Source organism: Brachycentrus maculatus, unplaced genomic scaffold, assembly GCF_059751285.1.
Source record: "Brachycentrus maculatus isolate JH-2025_06_01 unplaced genomic scaffold, ASM5975128v1 h1tg000741l, whole genome shotgun sequence".
Taxonomy (NCBI): domain Eukaryota; kingdom Metazoa; phylum Arthropoda; class Insecta; order Trichoptera; family Brachycentridae; genus Brachycentrus; species Brachycentrus maculatus.
Window position 1 is genome coordinate 19,471 of NW_028281472.1, and position 23,487 is coordinate 42,957.

A 23,487-nucleotide genomic window follows, 5' to 3' on the forward strand; every position below is an offset into this window, starting at 1 on the left:
CAACCTGTTGCCCTCTTCAGGGTTTAATTTATTACTAGTAATAAATTAAACCCTGAAGAGGGCAACAGGTTGTTGCCGAACTTGTTGGTTAATAAAAATGTGAGTGGATCAGAACACAAAGTATTTTTATTTCTCGAAATAATATATCAATATGATCCACAAAGTTAATGCATTCAACAACCAAAATATAATTGACCAACCATCAAGTCATTCACCTTCTCGTAAGGGTAAAGAGAAATAATAAAACGCCACACCATCCTGTCTTTGCAAACATTCTTCGCCTCTTTCACATTTTTACATATCCTCAGACAAACCACTTATTATTCCAACTCCTGGCCATTTTCGAGTTTTTTTTAAATAGGTACTTAATTATGCTTCGTCTTCCATGATCCTATTTCCAATTGTGTAGGGCCAAGGATAAAAGCCATACTCTCTCATATAGAGATACCTCAGAAGTTAATGCTTTCAATATTCAAAACATAGCGCTATTTAGTTAGTTTTTTAAAGCGTCTATTTTTAGCGCCTTCTTTGACAGCACGACTCACAGGTTTACGACCGCTGGTATGCCGTAGAGAGGGGCTAAAATAAACCGATCATTTTATTCAGTTCGCCGTTCGGCTGCGTTCGGCGCGCACTTCGGGAGTCCTACGTCGGCCGGCGGCCATCTTGCTTTCCATTACTGCCGCGAGCCATGCGATCGATAATGTTGTCATATATCCGATAATTCGCAAACACCCGCGTGAAAGACACATTAATAAATAATTACAACACTTATACGAAATTAAATCCACGTTAAAAACTGTCGTTCAGTCATGTTTTGTCTTTTAAATATCGTCAAAAAGGCGACGTTTTGACAAGAAATATGTTGTGAATTTTGTGTCGTGTTTTTAAGTGATTTATTTGATAATTCGCAAACAACCGTGTTAAAGACACGTTAATAAATAATAAGACCACTCAAACGAAATTAAATTTACATAAAAAAACTGTCGTTCAGTCATGTTTTGTCTTTTAAATATCGTTAAAAAGGCGACGCGTTGACGTAAAATATGTTATGAATTTTGTGTGGTGTTTTCAAGCGATTTTTTGAGGTAATTGTTTTAAATGTGATATTTATGAACATGACTCGTAGGGTATTCAAGCATTTTATGATATATTTCATATTTAATTCAATAAATCGGTTGGTTTTCTTTATGTTTTTGTATCGGGTTATGTTGTAAATGTGTTACATAGAATTTCTGACATACTGTGTTGTTATCATCGTATGGTGAATGTAAAAATGATAACTGGAGAAATTTTGATGCCATTTCGTGCGAATCAATTAAAAATATTAATTTTCTTGTATTTAAATACCGGTGTGGTTTGGTAAAATTGTACCATGTAGTCTAACTTTGAACCAGGGCATAAAAATAAAGAAATAAAAGAAAAATTGTTAACTTTTGCTTCATTTTTCATAATAGAATACAAATATGTATGTATGTTTTTTTTTCCAAATCGTTGAATGATACTAGATATCATTATCATGATATTAGATACATATCTCAACAGAATCGAAGAAGTTTTTTCAATAATGTGCAGTATTTTAGATTAATCATGTTATTTTGTCCGCCTCGGTAGTGTAATGGTCAGCACGCTTAGCTACCGTTCTGGAGGTTCCGGGTTCGATTCCCAGGGGAGGGTCAAATAAATATAAGACATTTTTTCACTCTAATATTTATTCAATATTACCCTGGACTGGTATCTGAAGCGGAGGGCTGGTCACCTTTCTTCATGGGTTCCGATCAAGATAACACTGTGCGCTTATATAACGCAGTGCCCTATGCACCATTAGGGTGCGGATAAGGGTTTGAAGAAGAAGAAACAGTATTTTAAATGTTACTGTGTATAAAGAGATCACTTAAACCAGCCGACTATACATATTTACACACACACACACACATACACACACACACATACAAACACATTCACACATTGAATGGCATTGATATGACGGAGTTGTGGTTTCAACAAGATGGCGCAACACGCCACACGCCGGTTGCCACCATCATTTTTTGCGGGAAATTTGAGTTCGCATACAAAAAATACCCCTTATGTTCATAAATATATATATCTATACTTACCATCAAGTCGATTCACTGCAGGGGTAGGCAGAGAGAATAGAACGCCACACCGCTACGTCTTTGCAAACGATCTTGGCCACTTAACGCGACATCTCGCCGAAATTTGTTTTATAACAATTTTATAAAGACCACTTGTTCAAACATTGTTTAATATCGACGATCGTAAATGCGCTCTGTCCATATCACACACATATATGTATGAATGGGGATATTCTTAGAATACGCACTCTATTAGCTCGAAACACTCGTTTCAAATATAACTAGACTCAAATGTAGCATAGCCACGAAAAAACATAAGGTAGGAAGCATGTTTAACCCGTAAGCTGCGGATCGCATCTATTGTCGTTTTTTATAGAAGTACCGTTGACTGCGGATCGCATGCATAGTCGTTTTTCAACTTTACGTACTTATATCAACACCTATGGATAATTTTTTGCACTTAAATTTGGTTCGAGGCATGGATGAATTAGTTCTCTTTGATTTGTTGTCATAAAATATCAAAATTATTTTAATTTAGTGTCAACTTTATCGTGAATACTTCCGGTCGGCTCGTGCTCCGCAGATACGACAGCCGCGTCTTCTATACAGCCGCCATACTTTAGGCCGCGAGTCCGTAAATGTTAATATTTTTGTGTAAATACACCATAAAAACATAATAAGTAAAGTGCATTGTGTACTGTGAACATCTATGACGGATATCCGAAAGTTTCACTACAAAAAATAGACAAAAATATGTTTTTTTTTGTCAAACATATTGTAATGTAAAATAATCCAGCACGGGACGGAAAGTTTGACACTCGAAATCGAGCAGCTTAGAGGTTAAAGGAAACAAACCAATAAAAATAAGGTAGAAAGCATGGTTAAAAGAAACGAATTAAAAACACAAGTTTTTGCATAGAATTTTCACTCATGAATAACATTAAATTAAAGTAACTACAAACATAAAGAGTAAATCCACTCACAAGTAGACATAGGCTATGAAACTTAAAAAGTTAAAGCCTGAGTAGGGTCATGATAAACGGTGTTGCATAAGCCGTAGATAGATTTCAGAGTCGCTTGGACGTTAGGTAATTAAAAAAAACATAAGGTAGGAAGCATGTTTCAAAGAAACAAACGAATAAAAATAAGGCAGGAAGCATGTTTAAGAGAAACAAATGAAAAAACATACGGTAGGAAGCATGTTTAAAAGAAACACACGAAAAAACAATAGGTAGGAAGCATGTTTAAGAGAAACAAATGAAAAACATAAGGTCGGAAGCATGTTTATGGAAAACAAATGAAAAAACATAAGGTAGGAAGCATGTTTAAAAGAAACACACGAAAAAACATAAGGTAGGAAGCATGTTTAAAAGAAACAAATGAAAAAACATAAGGTCGGAAGCATGTTTATGGAAAACAAATGAAAAAACATAAGGTAGGAAGCATGTTTAAAAGAAACACACAAAAAACATAAGGTAGGAAGCATGTTTAAAAGAAACAAATGAAAAATCACAAAATCACACAAAATCTTATCTTTATTTTATGTATTAATTTTTAAATCAAACACAGTATTTTTTAGTCTACTGAGTTGTATTTTACTAAAAAAAAAACACATCAAAATTAATATTGTGACTATTGTTTCGCCTAGTTATGACATTTTCAAACGAATGTTTGACTGTTCGTTTTGACTGTTTGTTTTGAATGTTCGTTTCTGTGACGTAATTCATTGCCAACTTACGAAAATATCACATTTTCGAAGGCGAATTTTGCAAAAGAAAATGATTAATGAAAATATTGATTATATCGGGTGTTATAAACACTTCACGAGTCTAATACAATCCTTTATAGGTTGAGTATGTTAAATTAGGTATTCCTTCCGTCTGATAATACCCTTTGATATTACGTGAATGCGATTGAAAGAATTTCATTGTCTTTCTGAGAATTCAAACACATTATGTTAATGTGGAAACCGATCTAAGATTAGAATCCATTGAATCCTTATGTAAACAGTTAAATGGCATTTATTTTTATCGGGATGTAATGCAAAGTAATGTCTAACTATATTATTTTTTGACATCTCATCAAAGATGAAGAAGAATATGGAAGTCTGGGCATTGCCGCATTCGGCACATAAATTTCTTTTACTGTTTTGTTGCTGTGAAATAAGGAAGGAATGCAAGGATGAGATAAGCATTATCGATAAAATTAAGAAAGGTGTGTTGAGATGGTTTGGACACGTGGAACGAATGAGTGAGGAAAGAATGGTAAAACAAATTTATGAAGTGAATGTCTTATTATTCTTCTAAGCCTTATCTGCACCCAATGGTGCATAGGGCACCGCATCATATAGAAGCAGTGTTATCTTGATTGTTAAATACACGAAGGACGGTAAAACAAATTTATGAGGTGAATGTCATCTAATTCTTCTAACCCTTATCTGCACCCAATGGTGCATAGGGCACCGCATCATATAGAAGCAGTGTTATCTTGGTTGTTAAATACATGAAGGACGGTAAAACAAACTTATGAGGTGAATGTGATTGGAAATAGGAGCAGAAGAAGACCGAGGAAATCTTGTCATGAACCTGTATTTCAAATACTTTGAGTCAGAATAATCGACGGAGATGCGTGAATGTATGATAGAAGAAGCAATGAATATATTCATACATAAATGGTATGGCGTTTTATCCACTCTGCCTACCCCGGCTGTAAACGGTTACTTATTTAGTTTTTATTTGCTACAAGCTTTTTAAATGAAGATATCATCTCATGTACAGTGGAACCTCTCATAACGAGCATAATTGTTCCAAAATCTTACTCGTTAAGCGAAACCCTCGTTAAGTGAAACATTTTTTGTTTAGACTGGGGCAGAAGTGCCGACTCACAAGTGAATGTCGTGAAAAGGGGAAACGCTCTTTCTCTGTCACTCGTTTTGCGAAATGTCGCTCGTTAAGGTAATAACTTTTTCACATTTTTTTCTGCACGTTATGCGAATTATTCGTTATGAGAGGCGCTCGTTATAAGAGGTTCCACTGTAACTTGTTATAATTATTCAAAAATAACTCCAACTCATGTGTGTTTATTTTAGGATGTGACAATGGATATCGATGAACATCACACGTTGCTATTGGCAAACAGTCCTCTACCGTTCAAAATTTTATCAAGAAATGAAATAAATATGCAGGAAAATATATTTTAAACCAGTAACCAAAGAAAAATACCAAAAATAATTATTAAAATACAACAAAAAAATTGAAGACAATCATTAAAAAATGTGTAAAAACTTTCAAAAATCCGGCTCGAATGACCAAAAATACAATCCTAAGAAAAATATGAAGATAGAGAAATACGAAATATTGTCGCAAAAATTAAATTCAGTGTAAAATTTAAATTGTGAACCAACCAAAAAAAAAAGACTAAAAAACCTACTGTGTTATGATAATCTAAGTCGAAAAAAAATCTTTAAAATGTGCTAGTGATTACTTGTAAGCCTGTATAAAATATATAATAAATAAATCTCGTTCTTATAAACTTAGCACGATGGATTTTCAACCAAAAAAACCTAATTTTTTAAAAAATAAACATCATTTTGTGACCTTAAAATCTAAATATGTATTGCGGTCTTGCTCGAAGGACCAAAAATGAATATTTTCCACGTGATATTGAATAGTGCGAAGTGGTAGCATTCGTGATGGGTGTTTTGAAGTGGAGTTTGATGGTTTTTACGTCTTGGTGATTGAGGATATCCGGCTCGATGGACCAATGATGGAGACGATTTGATTTGAGTCACAATGCCTGGGTTTGTGGCTTTTCAAAGGCGCTGGGCGGTCGGGTCAGATGACCTTGTCGTTCCAGGAGCAGTCCTGTTCACACTGCATCTAGTTTGGTGAGTAAAAAATACACATTTTAAACTTATTTTAATTTCATGTACAGAAAAGAAATCGCTGACTCCTTTCAAGAACGTCATAAATCAAAAAACTTGATTTATCAGGAGAACGTTTTTAAAGTTTAAAAATAAAATACAATGTTTTAAAAATAAATATCAAGTCACTTATTAAACTTTTTACTGTACAACAGATCTTTTTAGGTAAAACCTGAAGGTTTGTCCTCCATTTGAAAAATATTAAGTATATTTCAAAAAATAATTAAACAGTACCTTTTCTTCAAAATGCAAAAACAACACTTTCTGCCCTGTAGTGGGTAAATATTAAGTTAAAAATATGCTACTTTTGCTGGGATATAGTACATTTTCTGGGCACTCCGAAAACATGCACAACTGAAAATTGACGATTTTTGATTTATGACGTTCTTGAAAGGAGTGAGCGAAATGAGTATATTGGGAGCTATATTACCAACCAACCAAAAACAGACTAGTGATATTGGTCAAAACGTTTGATACCATATATAGCTGTTTGCGATCAAAGAGTAGATAGTACTTGAACATTTAAAAAAAAACATAAATTACAAATTGATGATAATAAGGAGGGCAAAGGAAGAAGGGAGTTTAGGGAAGGAGGTAGAGGGAGGAGGTTTGATGGACAGTTAGGAATCTAATGATAGATTGTAATGTCTCAGACGTTTCATAAAAGTTATTAGAGAAGGTGCATTTGTTTACGCGGAGAGGTAATTCATTCCATAGTCTGGCCGCTTGGACAGAGAAGGAATTACTGAAGGATGATGAGTTATGGCGAGGAATGGAAAGTGTCCTTTCTTGGGAAGAAGGAAGTGATAGACCATGATCTGAGAGGTACATATATAGAGTTTTCAGCCAGATATTTAGGTGTATTGGGGTTATGAAGAATATTATAAAGTAGCGTGAGAGATTGAAGATTTAGGCGATGCTTGAAGTGAAGCCATTTTAGTACCGTGCGAGAAGATAAAACATGGTCATATATCGCTCACTCCTTTCAAGAACGTCATATATCAAAATTCGTAAATTTTCAGATGTGCATGTTTTCGGAATGCTCAGAAAATGTACTATATCCCAGCGAAAGAGGTGTATTTTTAACTTAATATTTACCCGCTACAGGGCAGAAAATGTTGTTTTTGAGAAGAAAAGAAAATATGTTTTTTAATTGTTATTTTAAATATACTAAATATTATTTATTTTGTCCGCCTCCGTAGTGTAATGGTCAGCACGCTCGGCTACCGTTCTGGAGGTCCCGGGTTCGATTCCCAGGGGGGGGTCAAATAAATATAAGTGATTTTTTTCACTGTAATGTTTATTCAATATTACCCTGGACTGGTACCTGAAGCGGAGGGCTGATCACCTTTCTTTCATGTGTAAACGATCAAGATAACACTGTGTTTATATGAAGCAGTGCTCTATGCACCATTGGGGTGCGGATAAGGGTTTTATATATATATATATATATATATATATATATATATATAGAGAGAGAGAGAGAGAAAAAACCTTCAGGTTTTACTTGAAAAGATCTGTTGCACAGTAAAAAGTTCAGTAAGTGGCTTGATATTTACTTTTAATACATTGAATTATATTTTTAAACTTTAAAAACGTTCTCCTGAAAAATCAAGTATTTTGATTTATGACGTTCTTGAAAGGAGTGAGCGATATCTTAAAATTGAAAATTAAACTTATATTATTATTTTGACTCATCAAAGATGAGTATTGATATTATCTCATCAAAGATGAAGAAGAATATGGAAGTCTGTCAACACATGTATCAAATTAATACAATTTCGCGGCTATTTGGATAATAAATATCTCGGTAAAGGAAAGAGATAGAGCATAATCTGTGATTGTATATGATAGAGCCCAGTTTTAAGAAGGCTCTGAGCCGTGTTACGCCAGACTGCCGCAACTTGAGTTACGGCTAGTTGCCATTACACATTAGCACAGCCCTCGCAGAGAAACATATCGCTCACTCCTTTCAACAAAGTCATGTACCAAAAAACTTGATTTTCAGGAGATCGTTTTTAAAGTTTAAAAATACAATAGAACGTATTAAAAATAGATATCAAGCCACTTATTGAACTTTTTACTGTGCAACAGATCTTTTTAGGTAAAACCTTAATCTTATTTCTTTCTTTGAAAAATAAAAAGGATATTTAAAAATAATAATAAAACAAAACCTTTTCTCCAAAATGCTAAAAAAAACAACACTTACATAAGGCACTGCATTATTTAAACGCCGTGTTATCTTGATCTTTAACTTAAGGATTTAGAATTGAGGAAAGGTGATCAGCCCTCCGCTTCAGGTACCAGTCCAGGGTAATAAAGCACAAATATTAGATAATGAATAATTATCTCTCTAACCCTTATCCGCACCCAATGGTGCATAGGGCACTGCGTCATAGACAATAAAAAAAAAATCACTTATATTCATTTCAACCCGCCTGGGAGTCGAACCCGGGACCTCCAGTGCGGTAGCCGAGCGCGCTGACCATCATACTAAGGACGAAATCCACTTAATGATATGTAAACCTTCTACATAGTAAGCAAGGTAAATAATAAATGAACTGCCATCTAAAAAAAACTCTTAGAACCATTCAAAGTACATTAGTTTTTTATTTCCTTTTCAAAATGGCAACCTGCCGAAACTAGTTGGTTAAATAAAAATGTGAGTGGATCAGAACACAAAGTCTTTTTATTTCTCGAAATAATACTTCAGGTTTTACTTAAAAAGATCTGTTGCACAGTAAAAAGTTCAGTAAGTGGCTTGATATTTATTTTTAATACACTGTATTATATTTTTAAACTTTAAAAACGTTCTCCTGAAAAATCAATTTTGATTTATGACGTTCTTGAAAGGAGTGAACGATATGCGAACGCACGTATTTGAAATATGTAAAGTTTAAACCTTAATATCTCCCTTAGTTCCCTACAGATTTCAATAAGAATGTTATCGATAGGCTTGTGATTTTTCATATTTGGTCATTCAGTCTATTAATGGTGAAATGGTAAAACGAACTGACTACAAATAACTGTCAAATTTCTGTAAAATAAAATACAAATAACTGTAAAATCAACTGTCAAATTGACAGCTGTAGAAGCAACATTGCATGTTTAAAAAAAAACCTCTAAAAAAACTCGTATACTTAAATATCGAAGTATTATTAAGTATTAAGTACAACATTTTGAGTGTGTCCAAATACTTGTTCACAAAATCTGGATTATCTCCAATGACAGGAGTTATTTTCATATTATTTTTTGACATCTCATCAAAGATGAAGAAGAATATGTAAGTCTGGGCATTTACGGGGCTGACGACCGTCAAAGGCTGGTTTAAGTGATCACTTTACACACGTGTAATATTCACTAATTCTACCCATTATTGATGACCACACTACTCAAATTCTTGGAAGTTCTATATATATGAACCAATTTAGAAACCTTGTTCTTGAATCACTAGAACTTCACTAGAGACATCTATTGGTGAGATGTAAATAAGCTTTTTTACTGAGCAGAAACTCTTATATTAGTATGTGAGGTCTGGATTATAATCACACACATGAAAAACGCCAGAAAATACCATTCTCATTTTTATTATTTAAGCTTATAATTTAACCAGATAATTTATTAACAAAATTTTGAGTGTGTCCAAATACTTGTTCACAAAATCTGGATTATCTCCAATTATAAGAGTTGTTAAAAAATAATGTGAAAATAACTCCTGTAATTGGAGATATTCCAGATTTTGTGAACAAGTATTTGGACACATTCAAAATTTTGTTTCAAAGTAATGTTGCATAAACATTGTCTAACGTAAAAATAGCAAGCATATGCAAGCACATGTATGTACAAGGGGAAAAGATAATATTTTAGGGGTTGAATGTTTCAAGCCATACATGGAATCACAAGGGAATAGGCCATAGAATTTCCGGTTTTATGGGGTCGGATACTGACCCAGTTTAGCTACCTGAAATTCAACTGTATGGGCCTGAAACACGGAAAAACCTCATACAATATTACCTGCCACTGTTCTTTCAGAACTCAGTAGCTGAAAATAACTGAAAAATCGCTGAAATTGCAATATTTACAGTATAGAACAGATTAATGGAAAGATTTTTTTTCTCCATTTGAATAATAGGTTTTTTCTCCATTTGAATAATATTTAGTTTATTAAAAAAAATTGAATAATATCCAACATTAAAATAAGTCCATTGTTTCGGTGACGTCATTCATTACCAGCTTACGAAAACGACGTATTTAAGAAGGCGAATTTTCCACATGAAAATGATGAATGATAATATTGATTATATCGGCTGTTATAAACGCAAAACGAGTCTAATACAATCCTTTATAGGTTGAGTATGTTAAATTAGATACTCCTCCTGTCTGATAATGATCCACTGGGTAAAACATTAGACAGTATTCATTTTAGATCACTTTGATATTTGCATGTATACTCAAAGGATTCAACGAAATGGTCATACATACAAATTAATTCAAGCACTTTGCACCAAAATAGAAATGTACCCCTTCAAAGGCTTGTTCTAAGCTTAAAGCACTCACTCCCCTGACTGTGAAGAGGGCTCGAGTAAGGGTTATCTCGCACGTTACTGCACTACACGTCTTTTTGTCGGATGACGTCGCGCGATTTTGTTTCGAAAAAAATACTTAAATTGAGAAATTAATTCGTATTTCTAAATATTTGATTTCTTGTATAAAATATTGATACGGAACTATCGTTAAATTTACTACGGTGAGAAAAACTCACATTTTACCAATATGTAAGTGAAATTAGTGTTTTTTTAGAACGTTATATGAAATACGAACTTAACATATGGGTAAAATATTAAAAGTACAAGCTATCATTCTTCACATGTGTTGCCTATTTAAAATATCGGTAAAAAAATATGATTCATACTAGTTGTCCCTACATTCTTTACAATAAAATATCGGTAAAAAATAGATACGCGCTACATTCTTTACACTACATTCTTTACAATAAAATATCTGTAAAATAAATAAGATACATGCTTACAACATTTTGAGTGTGTCCAAATTTTCTGGCGTTTCTCATGTGTGTGATTATAATCCAGGATTCGGACCTCACATACTAATATAAGAGTTTCTGCTTAGTAAAAAAGCTTCTTTACATCTCACTAATAGATGTCTCTAGTGAAGTTCTAGTGATTCAAGAACAAGGTTTCCAAATTGGTTCATATATATAGAACTTCCAAGAATTTGAGTAGTGTGGTTGTCAATAATGGGTAGAATTGGTGAATGTTACACGTGTGGAAAGTGATCACTCAAACCAGCCTATGACGGTCGTCAGCCCCGTAAATGCCCAGACTTCCATATTCTTCTTCATCTTTGATGAGGTGTCAAAAAAATAATAAGATACATGCTAATTGTCACTACATTCTTTACAATAAAATATCGGTAAAAATAATGAGATACATGCTAATTGTCACTACATTCTTTACAATAAAATATCGGTAAAAATAATAAGATACATGCTAGTCGTCTCTATATTCTTAACAATAAAATATCGGTAAAAATAAGATACATGCTAGTCGTCTCTACATTCTTTACAATAAAATATCCATAAAATAAATAAGATACATGCTAGTTGTCACTACATTCTTTACAATAAAATATCGGTAAAAATAATAAGATACATGCTAGTTATCTAAACAATAAAATATATTTAAAAAAATGTATACATGCTAGTTGTCAATACATTATTTACAATAAAATATCGGTAAAAAAATACATACTAGTTGTCACTACATTCTTCATGTGTTGCCTCGGTGCTCCCCACAGATCAGATTCCCGTCGTAAATTTTACGAATGTCCCGTAATCAAGGGTTAATTAGAAGTGTGGTAATGTGTGAACGTGGCCTTAGCCTTAGGGGTGGTAATATCCGGATACGGATATAGAGAGAGAAAGAGAGAGAGAGATACACAGTCCGCAATCATAAATAATACCCATAAAGGATCGTTTGTTACGAAGTAAAATGGACATGTATCACAATTAAAGCAGACCGTCCATAATGTAACACTGTACCATATACAAGAGTATTATGTGCCACCTCCATTTGCATAATTTGTTCGCAATAAAATATAAATACAGTAAATCTCCCTATAACGTTGAGATAAGTACCTCGATATCGGAGCGAACGTTAAATGGTGTAAATGTTTTAAAATTGTACATATATATATATATATATATATATATATATATATATAAATATATATATGTATATATATGTATATATATATGTGTATATATATATACATATATATATATATATATATATATATATATATATATATATATATATATATATATATATATATATATATATATATATATATATATATATATATATATATATATATATATATATATATATATATATATATATATATTTATATTTATATATATATATATATTTATATATATATATATATATATATATATATATATATATATATATATATATACACACATATAAACACAATTTTATCAATTTTTACATATATCGTAGTCATACAGGAGAAAGTGACCAACTACCAAAACGTAAAATGTTCAGGAGGGCCATTTAAGTCACTTTTGCTTGGCAACAAAATAAACATCAATGCAGTTAGTCATTTTATATATATATATATATATATATATATATATATATATATATATATATATATATATATATATATATATATATATATATATATATATATATATATAAAAGGTTTTTTAACAATGCTTGAACCGTTATCGCCAGTAGATTCACAGCACGCCCATTGACTTCAATAAGATCACCTAATGAATATTAAAATGCAATTTACGTGTCAAAGATCAATGAACTACGTACCTATACTAATTGGACGTAGTTCAAAGCTGACGTCGGCGGTACAGTGTCCATAAAGGCTCACTGCAACGTGTGTCTTGTACTGGGTGGCGCAAAATAAATCACCCCATAGGAAGATGTTATATTTTGGCAAATGGCGTCGTACGTCAATCATATTTGACATTTCGCTCGCTCCTTTCAACAAAGTCACACATCAAAAAACAAGATTTTTCAGGAGATCGTTTTTGAAGTTATAAAATATAATAAAATATATTAAAAATTAATAACAAGCCACTTATTGAACTCTTTACTGTGCAACAGATCTTTTTAGGTAAAACGTGAATGTATTTCCTCCATTTGAAAAATATTTAGTTTATTTAAAAACATAATTAGAACAATATATTTTCTTCAAAATGCAAAAACAACACTTTCTGACCTGTAGCGGGCATATATTAATTTCATTAGTTGATTCGGCAGTCACTTTGTGGTAAAATCTATCCATTTTTAATAAATGTTTTACTTGGTAAATACCACTATTTCTGTTTCGAAATAGTGGTATTTAATAAGTAAAACATTAATGAAAAATGGTAAATATCAAGTAAAAAATATGCCGCTTTTGCTGGGATATAGTAGGTACATTTTCTGGGCATTCCAAAAACATGCACAACTGAAAATTGTACATTTTTGATATATGACGTTGTTGAAAGGAGTGAGCGACATGTGAAAGAAGGATTTTTTGTGTCTATAATTGAAATATTATTGACAGCATAATTATCAAGCATTGACTTGAATATTTTGCTTGTACACTCCATGTATGGTCATATGGAGTAATCGGATTTGAAACTATATGGCTTCATATCCTTCAACACAAAATGTTGTCCAACTTTTTGCGTTATATGGGGTGGGTAGCGTTAACCTCTAAGCTGCTCGATTTCGAGTGTCAAACTTTCCGTCCCGTGCTGGATTATTTTACATAACAATATTTTTGACAAAAAAAAACATATTTTTGCCTGTTTTTTGTAGTGAAACTTTCGGATATCCATCATAGATGTTCACAGTACACAATGCACTTTACTTTTTATGTTTTTATGGTGTATTTACACAAAAATATTAACATTTACGGACTCGCGGCCTAAAGTATGGCGGCTGTATAGAAGACGCGGCTGTCGTATCTGTGGAGCACGAGCCGACCGGAAGTATTCAAGATAAAGTTGACACTAAATTAAAATAATTTTGATATTTTATGACAGTAAATCAAAGAGAACTAATTCATCCATGCCTCGAACCAAATTTAAGTGCAAAAAATTATCCATAGGTGTTGATGTAAGTACGTAAATTTGAAAAACGACTATGCATGCGATCCGCAGTCAACGGTACTTCTATAAAAAACGACAATAGATGCGATCCGCAGCTTACGGGTTAAGAGAGTACTCTCAAATATACAAGATAAGCATTATCGATAAAATTAAGAAAGGTGTCTTGAGATGGTTTGGCCATGTGGAACGTATGAGTGAGGAAAGAACTGTTAAACAAATTTATGAGGCGAATGTAGCGGGAAAAAAACCAGAGGAAGACCGAGGAAAACTTGGCACAATCAAGTATGTCAAATACTCGAAAGCGGCCGGGTCAGGAGTTGTAATAATCGTCGGGTTTGTATGAGGAGATGCGTGAATGTGGAAGAGGCGAAGAATGTATGCAAAGATAGAGTGGTGTGAGAAGCGGCGTGATGGTTAGTTAGTTGGTTAGTTTAGTACGCGACCGGCTGCGCGAGAAGCCGCACATGTCTCCGTGTACAATTTTTCCCAGAATATAGACTGAATGCAGACTAAATGCGATCTCTCAGTGCGGCAAGACCATGTATCGCTCACTCCTTTCAATAACGTCATTAATAAAAAAACTAGATTTTTCAGGAGAACGTTTTTAAAGTTTAAAAATACAATACAATGTATTAAAAATAAATATCAAGCCACTTATTAAACTTCTTACTGTGCAACAGATCTTTTCAGGTAAAGCCTGAAGGTTTTTTCTCTATTTGAAAAATATATAGTATATTTAAAAAAACAATTAAACAATACCTTTTCTTCAAAATGCAAAAACAACACTTTCTTTCAAAAACAACAACCTGTAGCGGGTAAATATTAAGTTAAAAATATGCCGCTTTTGCTGGGATATAGTACATTTTCTGGGCATTCCGAATACATGCACAGCTGAAAATTGACGATTTTTGATTTATGACGTTCTTGAAAGGAGTGAGCGGTATGTTTGATGTTCCAATGTTGATATAAGGAAAGGGTGCAAGGCTGAGATAATCGTTATCCAGCAAATTAAGGAAGGTTTGTTGAGATGGTTTGGGCATGTGGAACGAATGAGTAATGTGAGAACTGTAAAACGAATTTATGAGGCGAATGTAGTCAGAAAATGAAGCATAGGAAACCGAGAAAAACTTGGCATGATCAAAATTTTCAAATACTTTATGTATGTTTTTTTATAAATTATTTCTTTTCGACATCTCATCAAAGATGAAGAAGAACACGGAAGTCTGGGCATTTACGGGGCTGACGACCGTCATAGGGTGGTTTAAGTGATCACTTTACACACGTGTAACATTCACCAATTCTACCCATTATTGACAACCACACTACTCAAATTCTTGGAAGTTCTATAAGTATATATAAACCAATTTTGAAACATTATTCTTGAATCACTACAATTTTACTAGAGACATCTATTGGTAAGATGAAAAGAAGCTTTTTATTTCATATATCGCTCACTCCTTTCAAGAACGTCACAAATCAAAAAACTTGATTTTTCAGGAGAACGTTTTTAAAGTTTAAAAATATAATACAATGTATTAAAAATAAATATCAAGCCACTTATTGAACTTTTTACTGTGCAACAGATCTTTTTAAGTAAAACCTGGAGATTTTTTCTCCATTTGAAAACTATTTAGTATATTTGAAAAAATAATTATACAACACCTTTTCTTAAAAATGCAAAAGCAACATTTTCTGCCCTGTAGCGGGTAAATATTAAGTTAAAAATATGCCTCTTTTGCTGGGATATACAATAGTTCATTTTCTGGGCATTCCGAAAATATGCGCAACTGAAAATTGACGATTTTTTATTTATGACGTTCTTGAAAGGAGTGAGCGATATATATAGAACTACCTCTAAAAGAGACTGTAAGAGAGGATACCTATGAAAGAGTTTATTAAAATTTCACATCTCTCCTATGTTTTTTTTCATGGTACGGCTTTCTAACCTAAACTGCCTTATAACTGAGTGTAGATTTATTTTTATTCATTTTTCAGGTGTATAGTGCTTGGGGTGGTATTGGGTTTGCGAGCACCCTTACAGAAGACACCGGAATGCGCTCCTCTTCTTCTAATTCTGCTCATCGGCCATCTTGTATTGATGGCAGGTAAGTTTGTCTTCTGTTCGTCTTTGCAGACTGTCGGGGTCTCCTCGTGCTCAGGTAATATTGATATTTTTATCTGTCTGTTTTTTTTTAGTGACAGCGCTAGTGGAATTGGCCGTATGTGCGGTATCTATGCGGGGCAGCATCTTGGATACAGCGAGGAGAGCTCCTATGCAAAAATTGATTTACATCAGATTAGGTAAGTGAATATGTTTATATATATATATATATATATATATATATATATATATATATATATATATATATATATATATATATATATATATATATATATATATATATATATATATATATATACTAGACTACGATATATATACATATATATTTATATACCTGGAGTGGCAGTTGGTACAGTTGGTAAATATATATATATATATATATATATATATATATATATATATATATATATATATATATATATATATATATATATATTATATATATATATATATATATATATATATATATATATATATATACATTTATATATATATATATATATATATATATATATATATATATATATATATATATATATATATATATATATATATATATATATATATATATATATATATATATATATATATATATATATATATATATATATATATATATAAATGTATATATATATATATATATATATATATATATATATATATATATATATATATATATATATATATATATATATATATATATATATATATATATATATATATATATATATATATATATATATAAAACTAACTAACTAACCATCACGCCGCTTCTCCGCAGGGGTAGGCAGAGAGAATAGAGCGCCACACCACTCTGTCCTTGCAAACATTCTTCGCCTCTTCCACGTTCATGCATCTCCTCATACATACCCGCCGATTGCGACTCCTAACCTGACCACTTTCAAGTATTTGGCATACCTGATCGTGCCATGTTTTTCTCGGTCTTCCTCTGCTTCTTTTCCCGCTAACATTCGCTTCATAATTTTTGTTTTACCTTTCTTTCCTCACTCATTCGTTCTACATGTCCAAACCATCTCAACACACCTTTCTTAATTTTATCGATAATGCTTATCTCAGCTTTGCATTTCTTCCTTATTTCAGTATTCGCACATCTATCATACATCGTTTTGTCACACATTCTTCTGAGAGATCGCATTTCGACTCCATTCAGTCTACTTTCATCATTTATTTATATATATATATATATATATATATATATATATATATATATATATATATATATATATATATATATATATATATATATATATATATATATATATATATATATATATATATATATATATATATATATATATATATATATATATATATATATATATATATATATTACCTAGACTGTTGTATGGTATGGTATTATATATCTACATTCCAGTATCTCTCGCCTGCGACGTGGGGTGGCTGTCCGTCAGCGTTTGGTGGCTGTCGCATTACTATGTAGACTGTCCCGTTCCTGTAGCTAAGGAAGCCCTCCTAGGTAAGTCCCACTTATGTATATCATATATTCTTCCTCTTGTCCTGTCAGGACTTCCCAAAGACTTCCGGAATTACTTTTCCTACCCTCTTTTACCGGTATAGTCTCCAATCGAGGAATTAATCCGGTAGAAATTTGTCCAAATACTTGTTCACAATTTCTAGATTATCTCCAATTACAGGAGTTATTTTCATATTATTTATTGACGTCTCATCGAAGATGAAGAAGAATAAGATGTCTGAGCATTTACGGGGAATTTCGTTGTGTTTTCAAGAATTCAAACACATTATGTTAATGTAAAAACCGATCTAAGATTAGAATCCATTGAATCCTTATGTAAACAGTTAAATGGCATTTATTTTTATCGGGATGTAATGCAAAGTAATGTCTGACTATATTATTTTTTGACATCTCATCAAAGATGAAGAAGAATATGGAAGTCTAGGCATTTACGGGGCTGACGACCGTCACAGGCTGGTTTAAATGATCACGTTACAAAAATGCAAAAACAACACTTTCTGCCCTGTACCGGGTAAATATTAAGTTAAAAATATGCCTCTTTTCCTGGGATATAGTACATTTTCTTGGCATTCCGAAAACATGCACAACTGAAAATTAACGATTTTTTATTTATGACGTTCTTGAAAGGAGTGAGCGACGTGCGATTATAATCCAGGATTCGCACCTCATACTCTAATATAAGAGTTTCTGCTTAGTAAAAAGCTTCTTTACATCTCACCAATAGATGTCTCTAGTGAAGTTCTAGTGATTCAAGAACAAGGTTTCTAAATTGGTTCATATATATAGAACTTCCAAGAATTTGAGTAGTGGTGGTTGTCAATAATGGGTAGAATTGGTGAATGTTACACGTGTGTAAAGTGATCACTTAAACCAGCCTAGGACGGTCGTCAGCCCCGTATTTACAGGGCATTTGCCCAGACTTCCATATTCTTCTTCATCTTTGATGAGGTGTCAAAAAATAATTTAATATTTAATATTTTTCGCATATTTGAGAATCGCTGGTTGGCAGTAGATATTTTCACCGCCTTTTCCATTTGTCATCGACCTACCTCGACCCAGCCTGACGTTTGACCTTTAAAAAAAGCCACGGAATCACGGCAGCGCGAAAATTAGATTAATTATCAATCTGGCGGCATTTTCCTGGCGGCAAACCGTAATTTTCCGAGTGAACTATCTCGAAATTCTCCGGATGACGTATTGAACTTTTCGCGGCGATGTTGTTCTGGAATTGGCTGTAGGCAGTTTTGCATTTTAATGTCGTTATATTTTATGAGACTATCTGAATAAAAGATTGGAATATAAGTGTATACATCGCTCACTATTTTCAAGAACGTCACAAATCAAAAAACTTGATTTTTCAGGAGGACGTTTTTAAAGTTTTAAAATATAATACAATGTATTAAAAATAAATATCAAGCCACTTATTGAACTTTTTACTGTGCAACAGATATTTTTAGGTAAAACCTGAAGGTTTTTTCTCCATTTGAAAAATATTTAGTATATTTAAAGAAAAAAATTAAACAATACCCTTTCTTCAAAATGCAAAAACAACACTTTCTGCCCTGTAGCGGGTAAATATTAAGTTAAAAATATGCCGCTTTTGCTGGGATATAGTACATTTTCTGGGCATTCCGAAAACATGCACAACTGAAAATTTACGATTTTTTATTCATGGCGTTCTTGAAAGGAGTGAGCGATATGTCGCCATAAAGGCGGCGTGTATGGTTTTGCAATATTATCATAGTGTCGCCATAGAGGCGGTACGTATGATATGGCTATTACGAGGTGGCATATATAATTTGGCGCATTACTCGAGTGCCGCCATAGAAGTGGCATGTAATGTTTGCAGTATTATTTGATTGCTCTCATTATACTCAAGTGCCGTATTACTGAGTTTTGGTTTTGCAGTATTACTGAGTGCCGCCATAGAAGCGGCATGTATGTTTTAGCGTGTTACTTTCATGCCATCATAAAAACGGCATGTATGCTTTGGCCTATTACTCAAGTGCCGCTATAGAGACGGCATGTAAGATTTAGCGTGTTACTTTCATGCCGTCATAAAAACGGCATGTTTGCTTTGGCCTATTACTCAAGTGCCGCTATAGAGACGGCATGTATGATATAGCATGTTACTTTCATGCCGCCATAGAAGCGGCATGTATGCATTGGCCTATTACTCAAGTGCCGCTGTGAGAGACAGCATGTATGATGTAGCATGTTACTTTCATGCCGCCATAGAAGCGGCATGTATGCATTGTCCTATTACTCAAGTGCCGCTATAGAGACGGCATGTATGATGTAGCATGTTACTTTCATGCCGCCATAGAAGCGGCATATATGCATTGGCCTATTACTCTAATGCCGCTGTAGAGACGGCATGTATGATATAGCATGTTACTTTCATGCCGCCATAGAAGCGGCATGTATGCATTGGCCTATTAATAAAGTGCCGCCACAGAGGCGGCATGCATGTTAGACCAAATTTTCACCACCATTTTGACAGTCAATATGTAATCTCTCAGACAAAGTTACAAAAGATTTATTTTCAAACTGAAATATTGAATGTCTTTTTTGCAGGCGTGGTGGTGAGCGGCTGGTGTGTCCTGGGCACGATCCTGGGCACCGTGTGGTGCTCGTGGGACGCGGCGGGCCGATCGTGGGTCAAGCTGAAGAGATACCAGCGCGCGGAGAGTCGACTCAACCAGCGCAGGTCCGGCAGCACAGACCGGAATTGGAGACAGAGGTGGGTTATTTATTTATTTTTTTATTTATTTCATAAATAAATGCATTTATTAATTTTTTTTTACCATATGTATTAATGTCCGCCTCCGTAGTGTAATGGTCAGCACGCTCGGCTACCGTTCTGGAGGTCCCGGGTTCGATTCCCAGGAGTCAAATAAATATAAGTGATTTTTTCACTGTAATATTTATTCAATATTACCCTGGACTGGTACCTGAAGCGGAGGGCTGATCACCTTTCCTTTATGTGTAAACGATCAAGATAACACTGTTTTTATATGAAGCAGTGCCCTATGCACCATTGGGGTGCGGATAAGGGTTTTATTATTATTATTATTATATGTATTAAGGCTCTTCAGGCATAGCCTGTGTTGAGCCGAAATACTTAGATGTTAATACAATTTTTTTATTTACTATTAGATTATATATAACATTTTGAGTGTGTCCAAATACTTGTTCACAAAATCTGGATTATCTCCAATTACAGGAGTTATTTTCATATTATTTTTTGACATCTCATCAAAGATGAAGAAGAATATGGAAGTCTGGGCATTTACGGGGCTGACGACCGTCATCACTTTACACACGTGTAACATTCACCAATTCTACCCATTATTGACAACCACACTGCTCAAATTCTTGTAAGTTCTATATATATGAACCAATTTAGAAACCTTGTTCTTGAATCACTAGAACTTCACTACAGACATCTATTGGTGAGATGTAAAGAAGCTTTTTACTATGCAGAAACTCTTATATAAGTATGTGAGGTCTGAATCCTGTATTATAATCACACACATGAGAAACGTCAGAAAATACCATTTTCATTTTTATTATCATAAAAATGAAATAAATTATTGTAGGTGCTTGAATTATTGTATTTTAATTGCGAGTACAACTGTTCCAGAAAGGTGCTCCGAGCTTATCAGGACAGCTGGGATCACCGATGTCGAATCCTGTTTTGCTGCATGAAGCCGTCTGACAGAGATAGGTATACTCAAATCATTTTATTCACATAGCTTTAACCCTTTCCACTCTGACCATTTTTTCTCATAACTGATCGGCTACTCTGATCAAAAAAATGCGACGTTTTTCTACCATTAAAATAAATATTTTGTTTCCCTAATTTTGGGGCACTCTGTCTGGCAATTCGTACGACCATTCGTCTTTATAACTGAACTTGAAAGTGTAACTTTCATCGTTTTACATGGCGGGTAAACTATAAAATATTTATTATAAACACATAAAATGTAATTTCTGTTATTTTAACTGCTAACACTAATATTACAATTTTTTTAAATGTAATTGCTCCGAAAATCGAAAAAATATGGTCACAAAAAGTGGGACATGGAAGTGAAACATGGAGTTGGCAAAAGAAGGATGAAAGTAGACTGAATGCAGTCGAAATACGATCTCTCAGAAGAATGTGCGACAAAACGATGCAAGATAGATGTGCGAATAGTGAAATAAGGAAGGAATGCAAAGCTGAGATAAGCATTATCGATAAAATTAAGAAAGGCGTGTTGAGATGGTTTGGACATGTAGAACGAATGAGTGAGGAAAGAACGGTAAAACAAATTTATGAGGCGAATGTTAGCGGGAAAAGAAGCAGAGGAAGACCGAGAAAAACATGGCACGATCAGGTATGCCAAATACTTGAAAATGGTCAGGTTAGGAGTTGTAACAATCGGCGGGTATGTATGAAGAGATGCATGAACGTGGAAGAGGCGAAGAATGTTTGCAAGGAGAGAGTGGTGTGGCGTGTGGCGCTCTATTCTCTCTGCCTACCCCTGCGGGGAAGCGGCGTGATGGTTAGTTAGTTAGTTTTACAAAAAGTGGGAGTATCCTTGGAGAACCGTCATAAATGAAGGATAACGACTGTCCCAAAAAATATTAGCATATGGCAATTCATATGACCATGTTAATTAAGATGAACTGTATTTATCTGAAATATTTGTTGGTAGAAATATACTTGGGTGATAGAGAAATCAGTGATTAAAGTTATACCTGCGCCGGGCCAGACATTGTGGCCCACGGAGCTGCCTACTAGAATCATACGGGCCAGAATGTCTGGCCTACAGAGTGGTAAGAGTTAATATATATGAACCAATTTAGAAACTTTGTTCTTGAATCACTAGAACTTCACTAGAGACATCTATTGGTGAGATGTAAGAGTTAATTTTGTATTGTGTACAGGATGCCACAAAATTAACCACTCTATCGGAAAATGTTATAATTTTTGCAAATGGCATCGTACGTCAGTCGTATTTGACATATCGCTCACTCCTTTCAAGAATGTCATAAATCAAAAATCGTAAATTTTCAGTTGTGCATGTTTTCGGAATGCCCAGAAAATGTACTATATCCCAGCAAAAGTCATATTTTTAACTTAATATTTACTCGCAACAGGGCAGAAAGTGTTGTTTTTGCATTTTGAAGAAAAGGTATTGTTTAATTATTTTTTTAAATATACTAAATATTTTTCAAATGGAGAAAAAACTTTCAGGTTTTACCGAAAAAGATCTGTTGCACAGTAAAAAGTTCAATAAGTGGCTTGATATTTATTTTTAATACATTGTATTATATTTTTAAACTTTAAAAACGTTCTCCTGAAAAATCAAGTTTTTTGATTTATGACGTTCTTGAAAGGAGTGAGGGATTTGTGTACTTTTATTTGTGAGGAGCTCAAAATTTAGCATCTAATTTTGTTTTTAATTTTATTTAACAACTTTTTTATTATTATTTTTTGACATCTCATCAAAGATGAAGAAGAATATGGAAGTCTGGGCATTTACGGGGCTGACGACCGTCATGGGCTGGTTTAAGTGATCACTTTACATACGTGTAACATTCACCAATTCTACCCATTGTTGACAACCACACTACTCAAATTCTTGGAAAGTCTATATATATGAACCAATTTAGAAACCT

At 33.4% G+C, this 23,487-nt stretch overlaps 1 protein-coding gene across 1 annotated transcript in view; it reads left to right on the top strand.

Moving 5' to 3' along the window:
• Positions 1-604: 604 nt before the first annotated feature.
• Positions 605-23,487, top strand: part of LOC148300365 (diacylglycerol lipase-alpha-like) — a 62,398-nt gene continuing 39,515 nt past the window's right edge. The window contains exons 1-7 of the mRNA XM_088274893.1: positions 605-1,088; positions 5,185-5,982; positions 16,175-16,284; positions 16,376-16,480; positions 17,698-17,799; positions 20,395-20,560; positions 21,464-21,547. Of these exons, the coding sequence (XP_088131019.1) occupies positions 5,888-5,982; positions 16,175-16,284; positions 16,376-16,480; positions 17,698-17,799; positions 20,395-20,560; positions 21,464-21,547 (662 nt within the window). The 5' untranslated portion in view covers positions 605-1,088; positions 5,185-5,887. The remainder of the gene's footprint in view (positions 1,089-5,184; positions 5,983-16,174; positions 16,285-16,375; positions 16,481-17,697; positions 17,800-20,394; positions 20,561-21,463; positions 21,548-23,487) is intronic.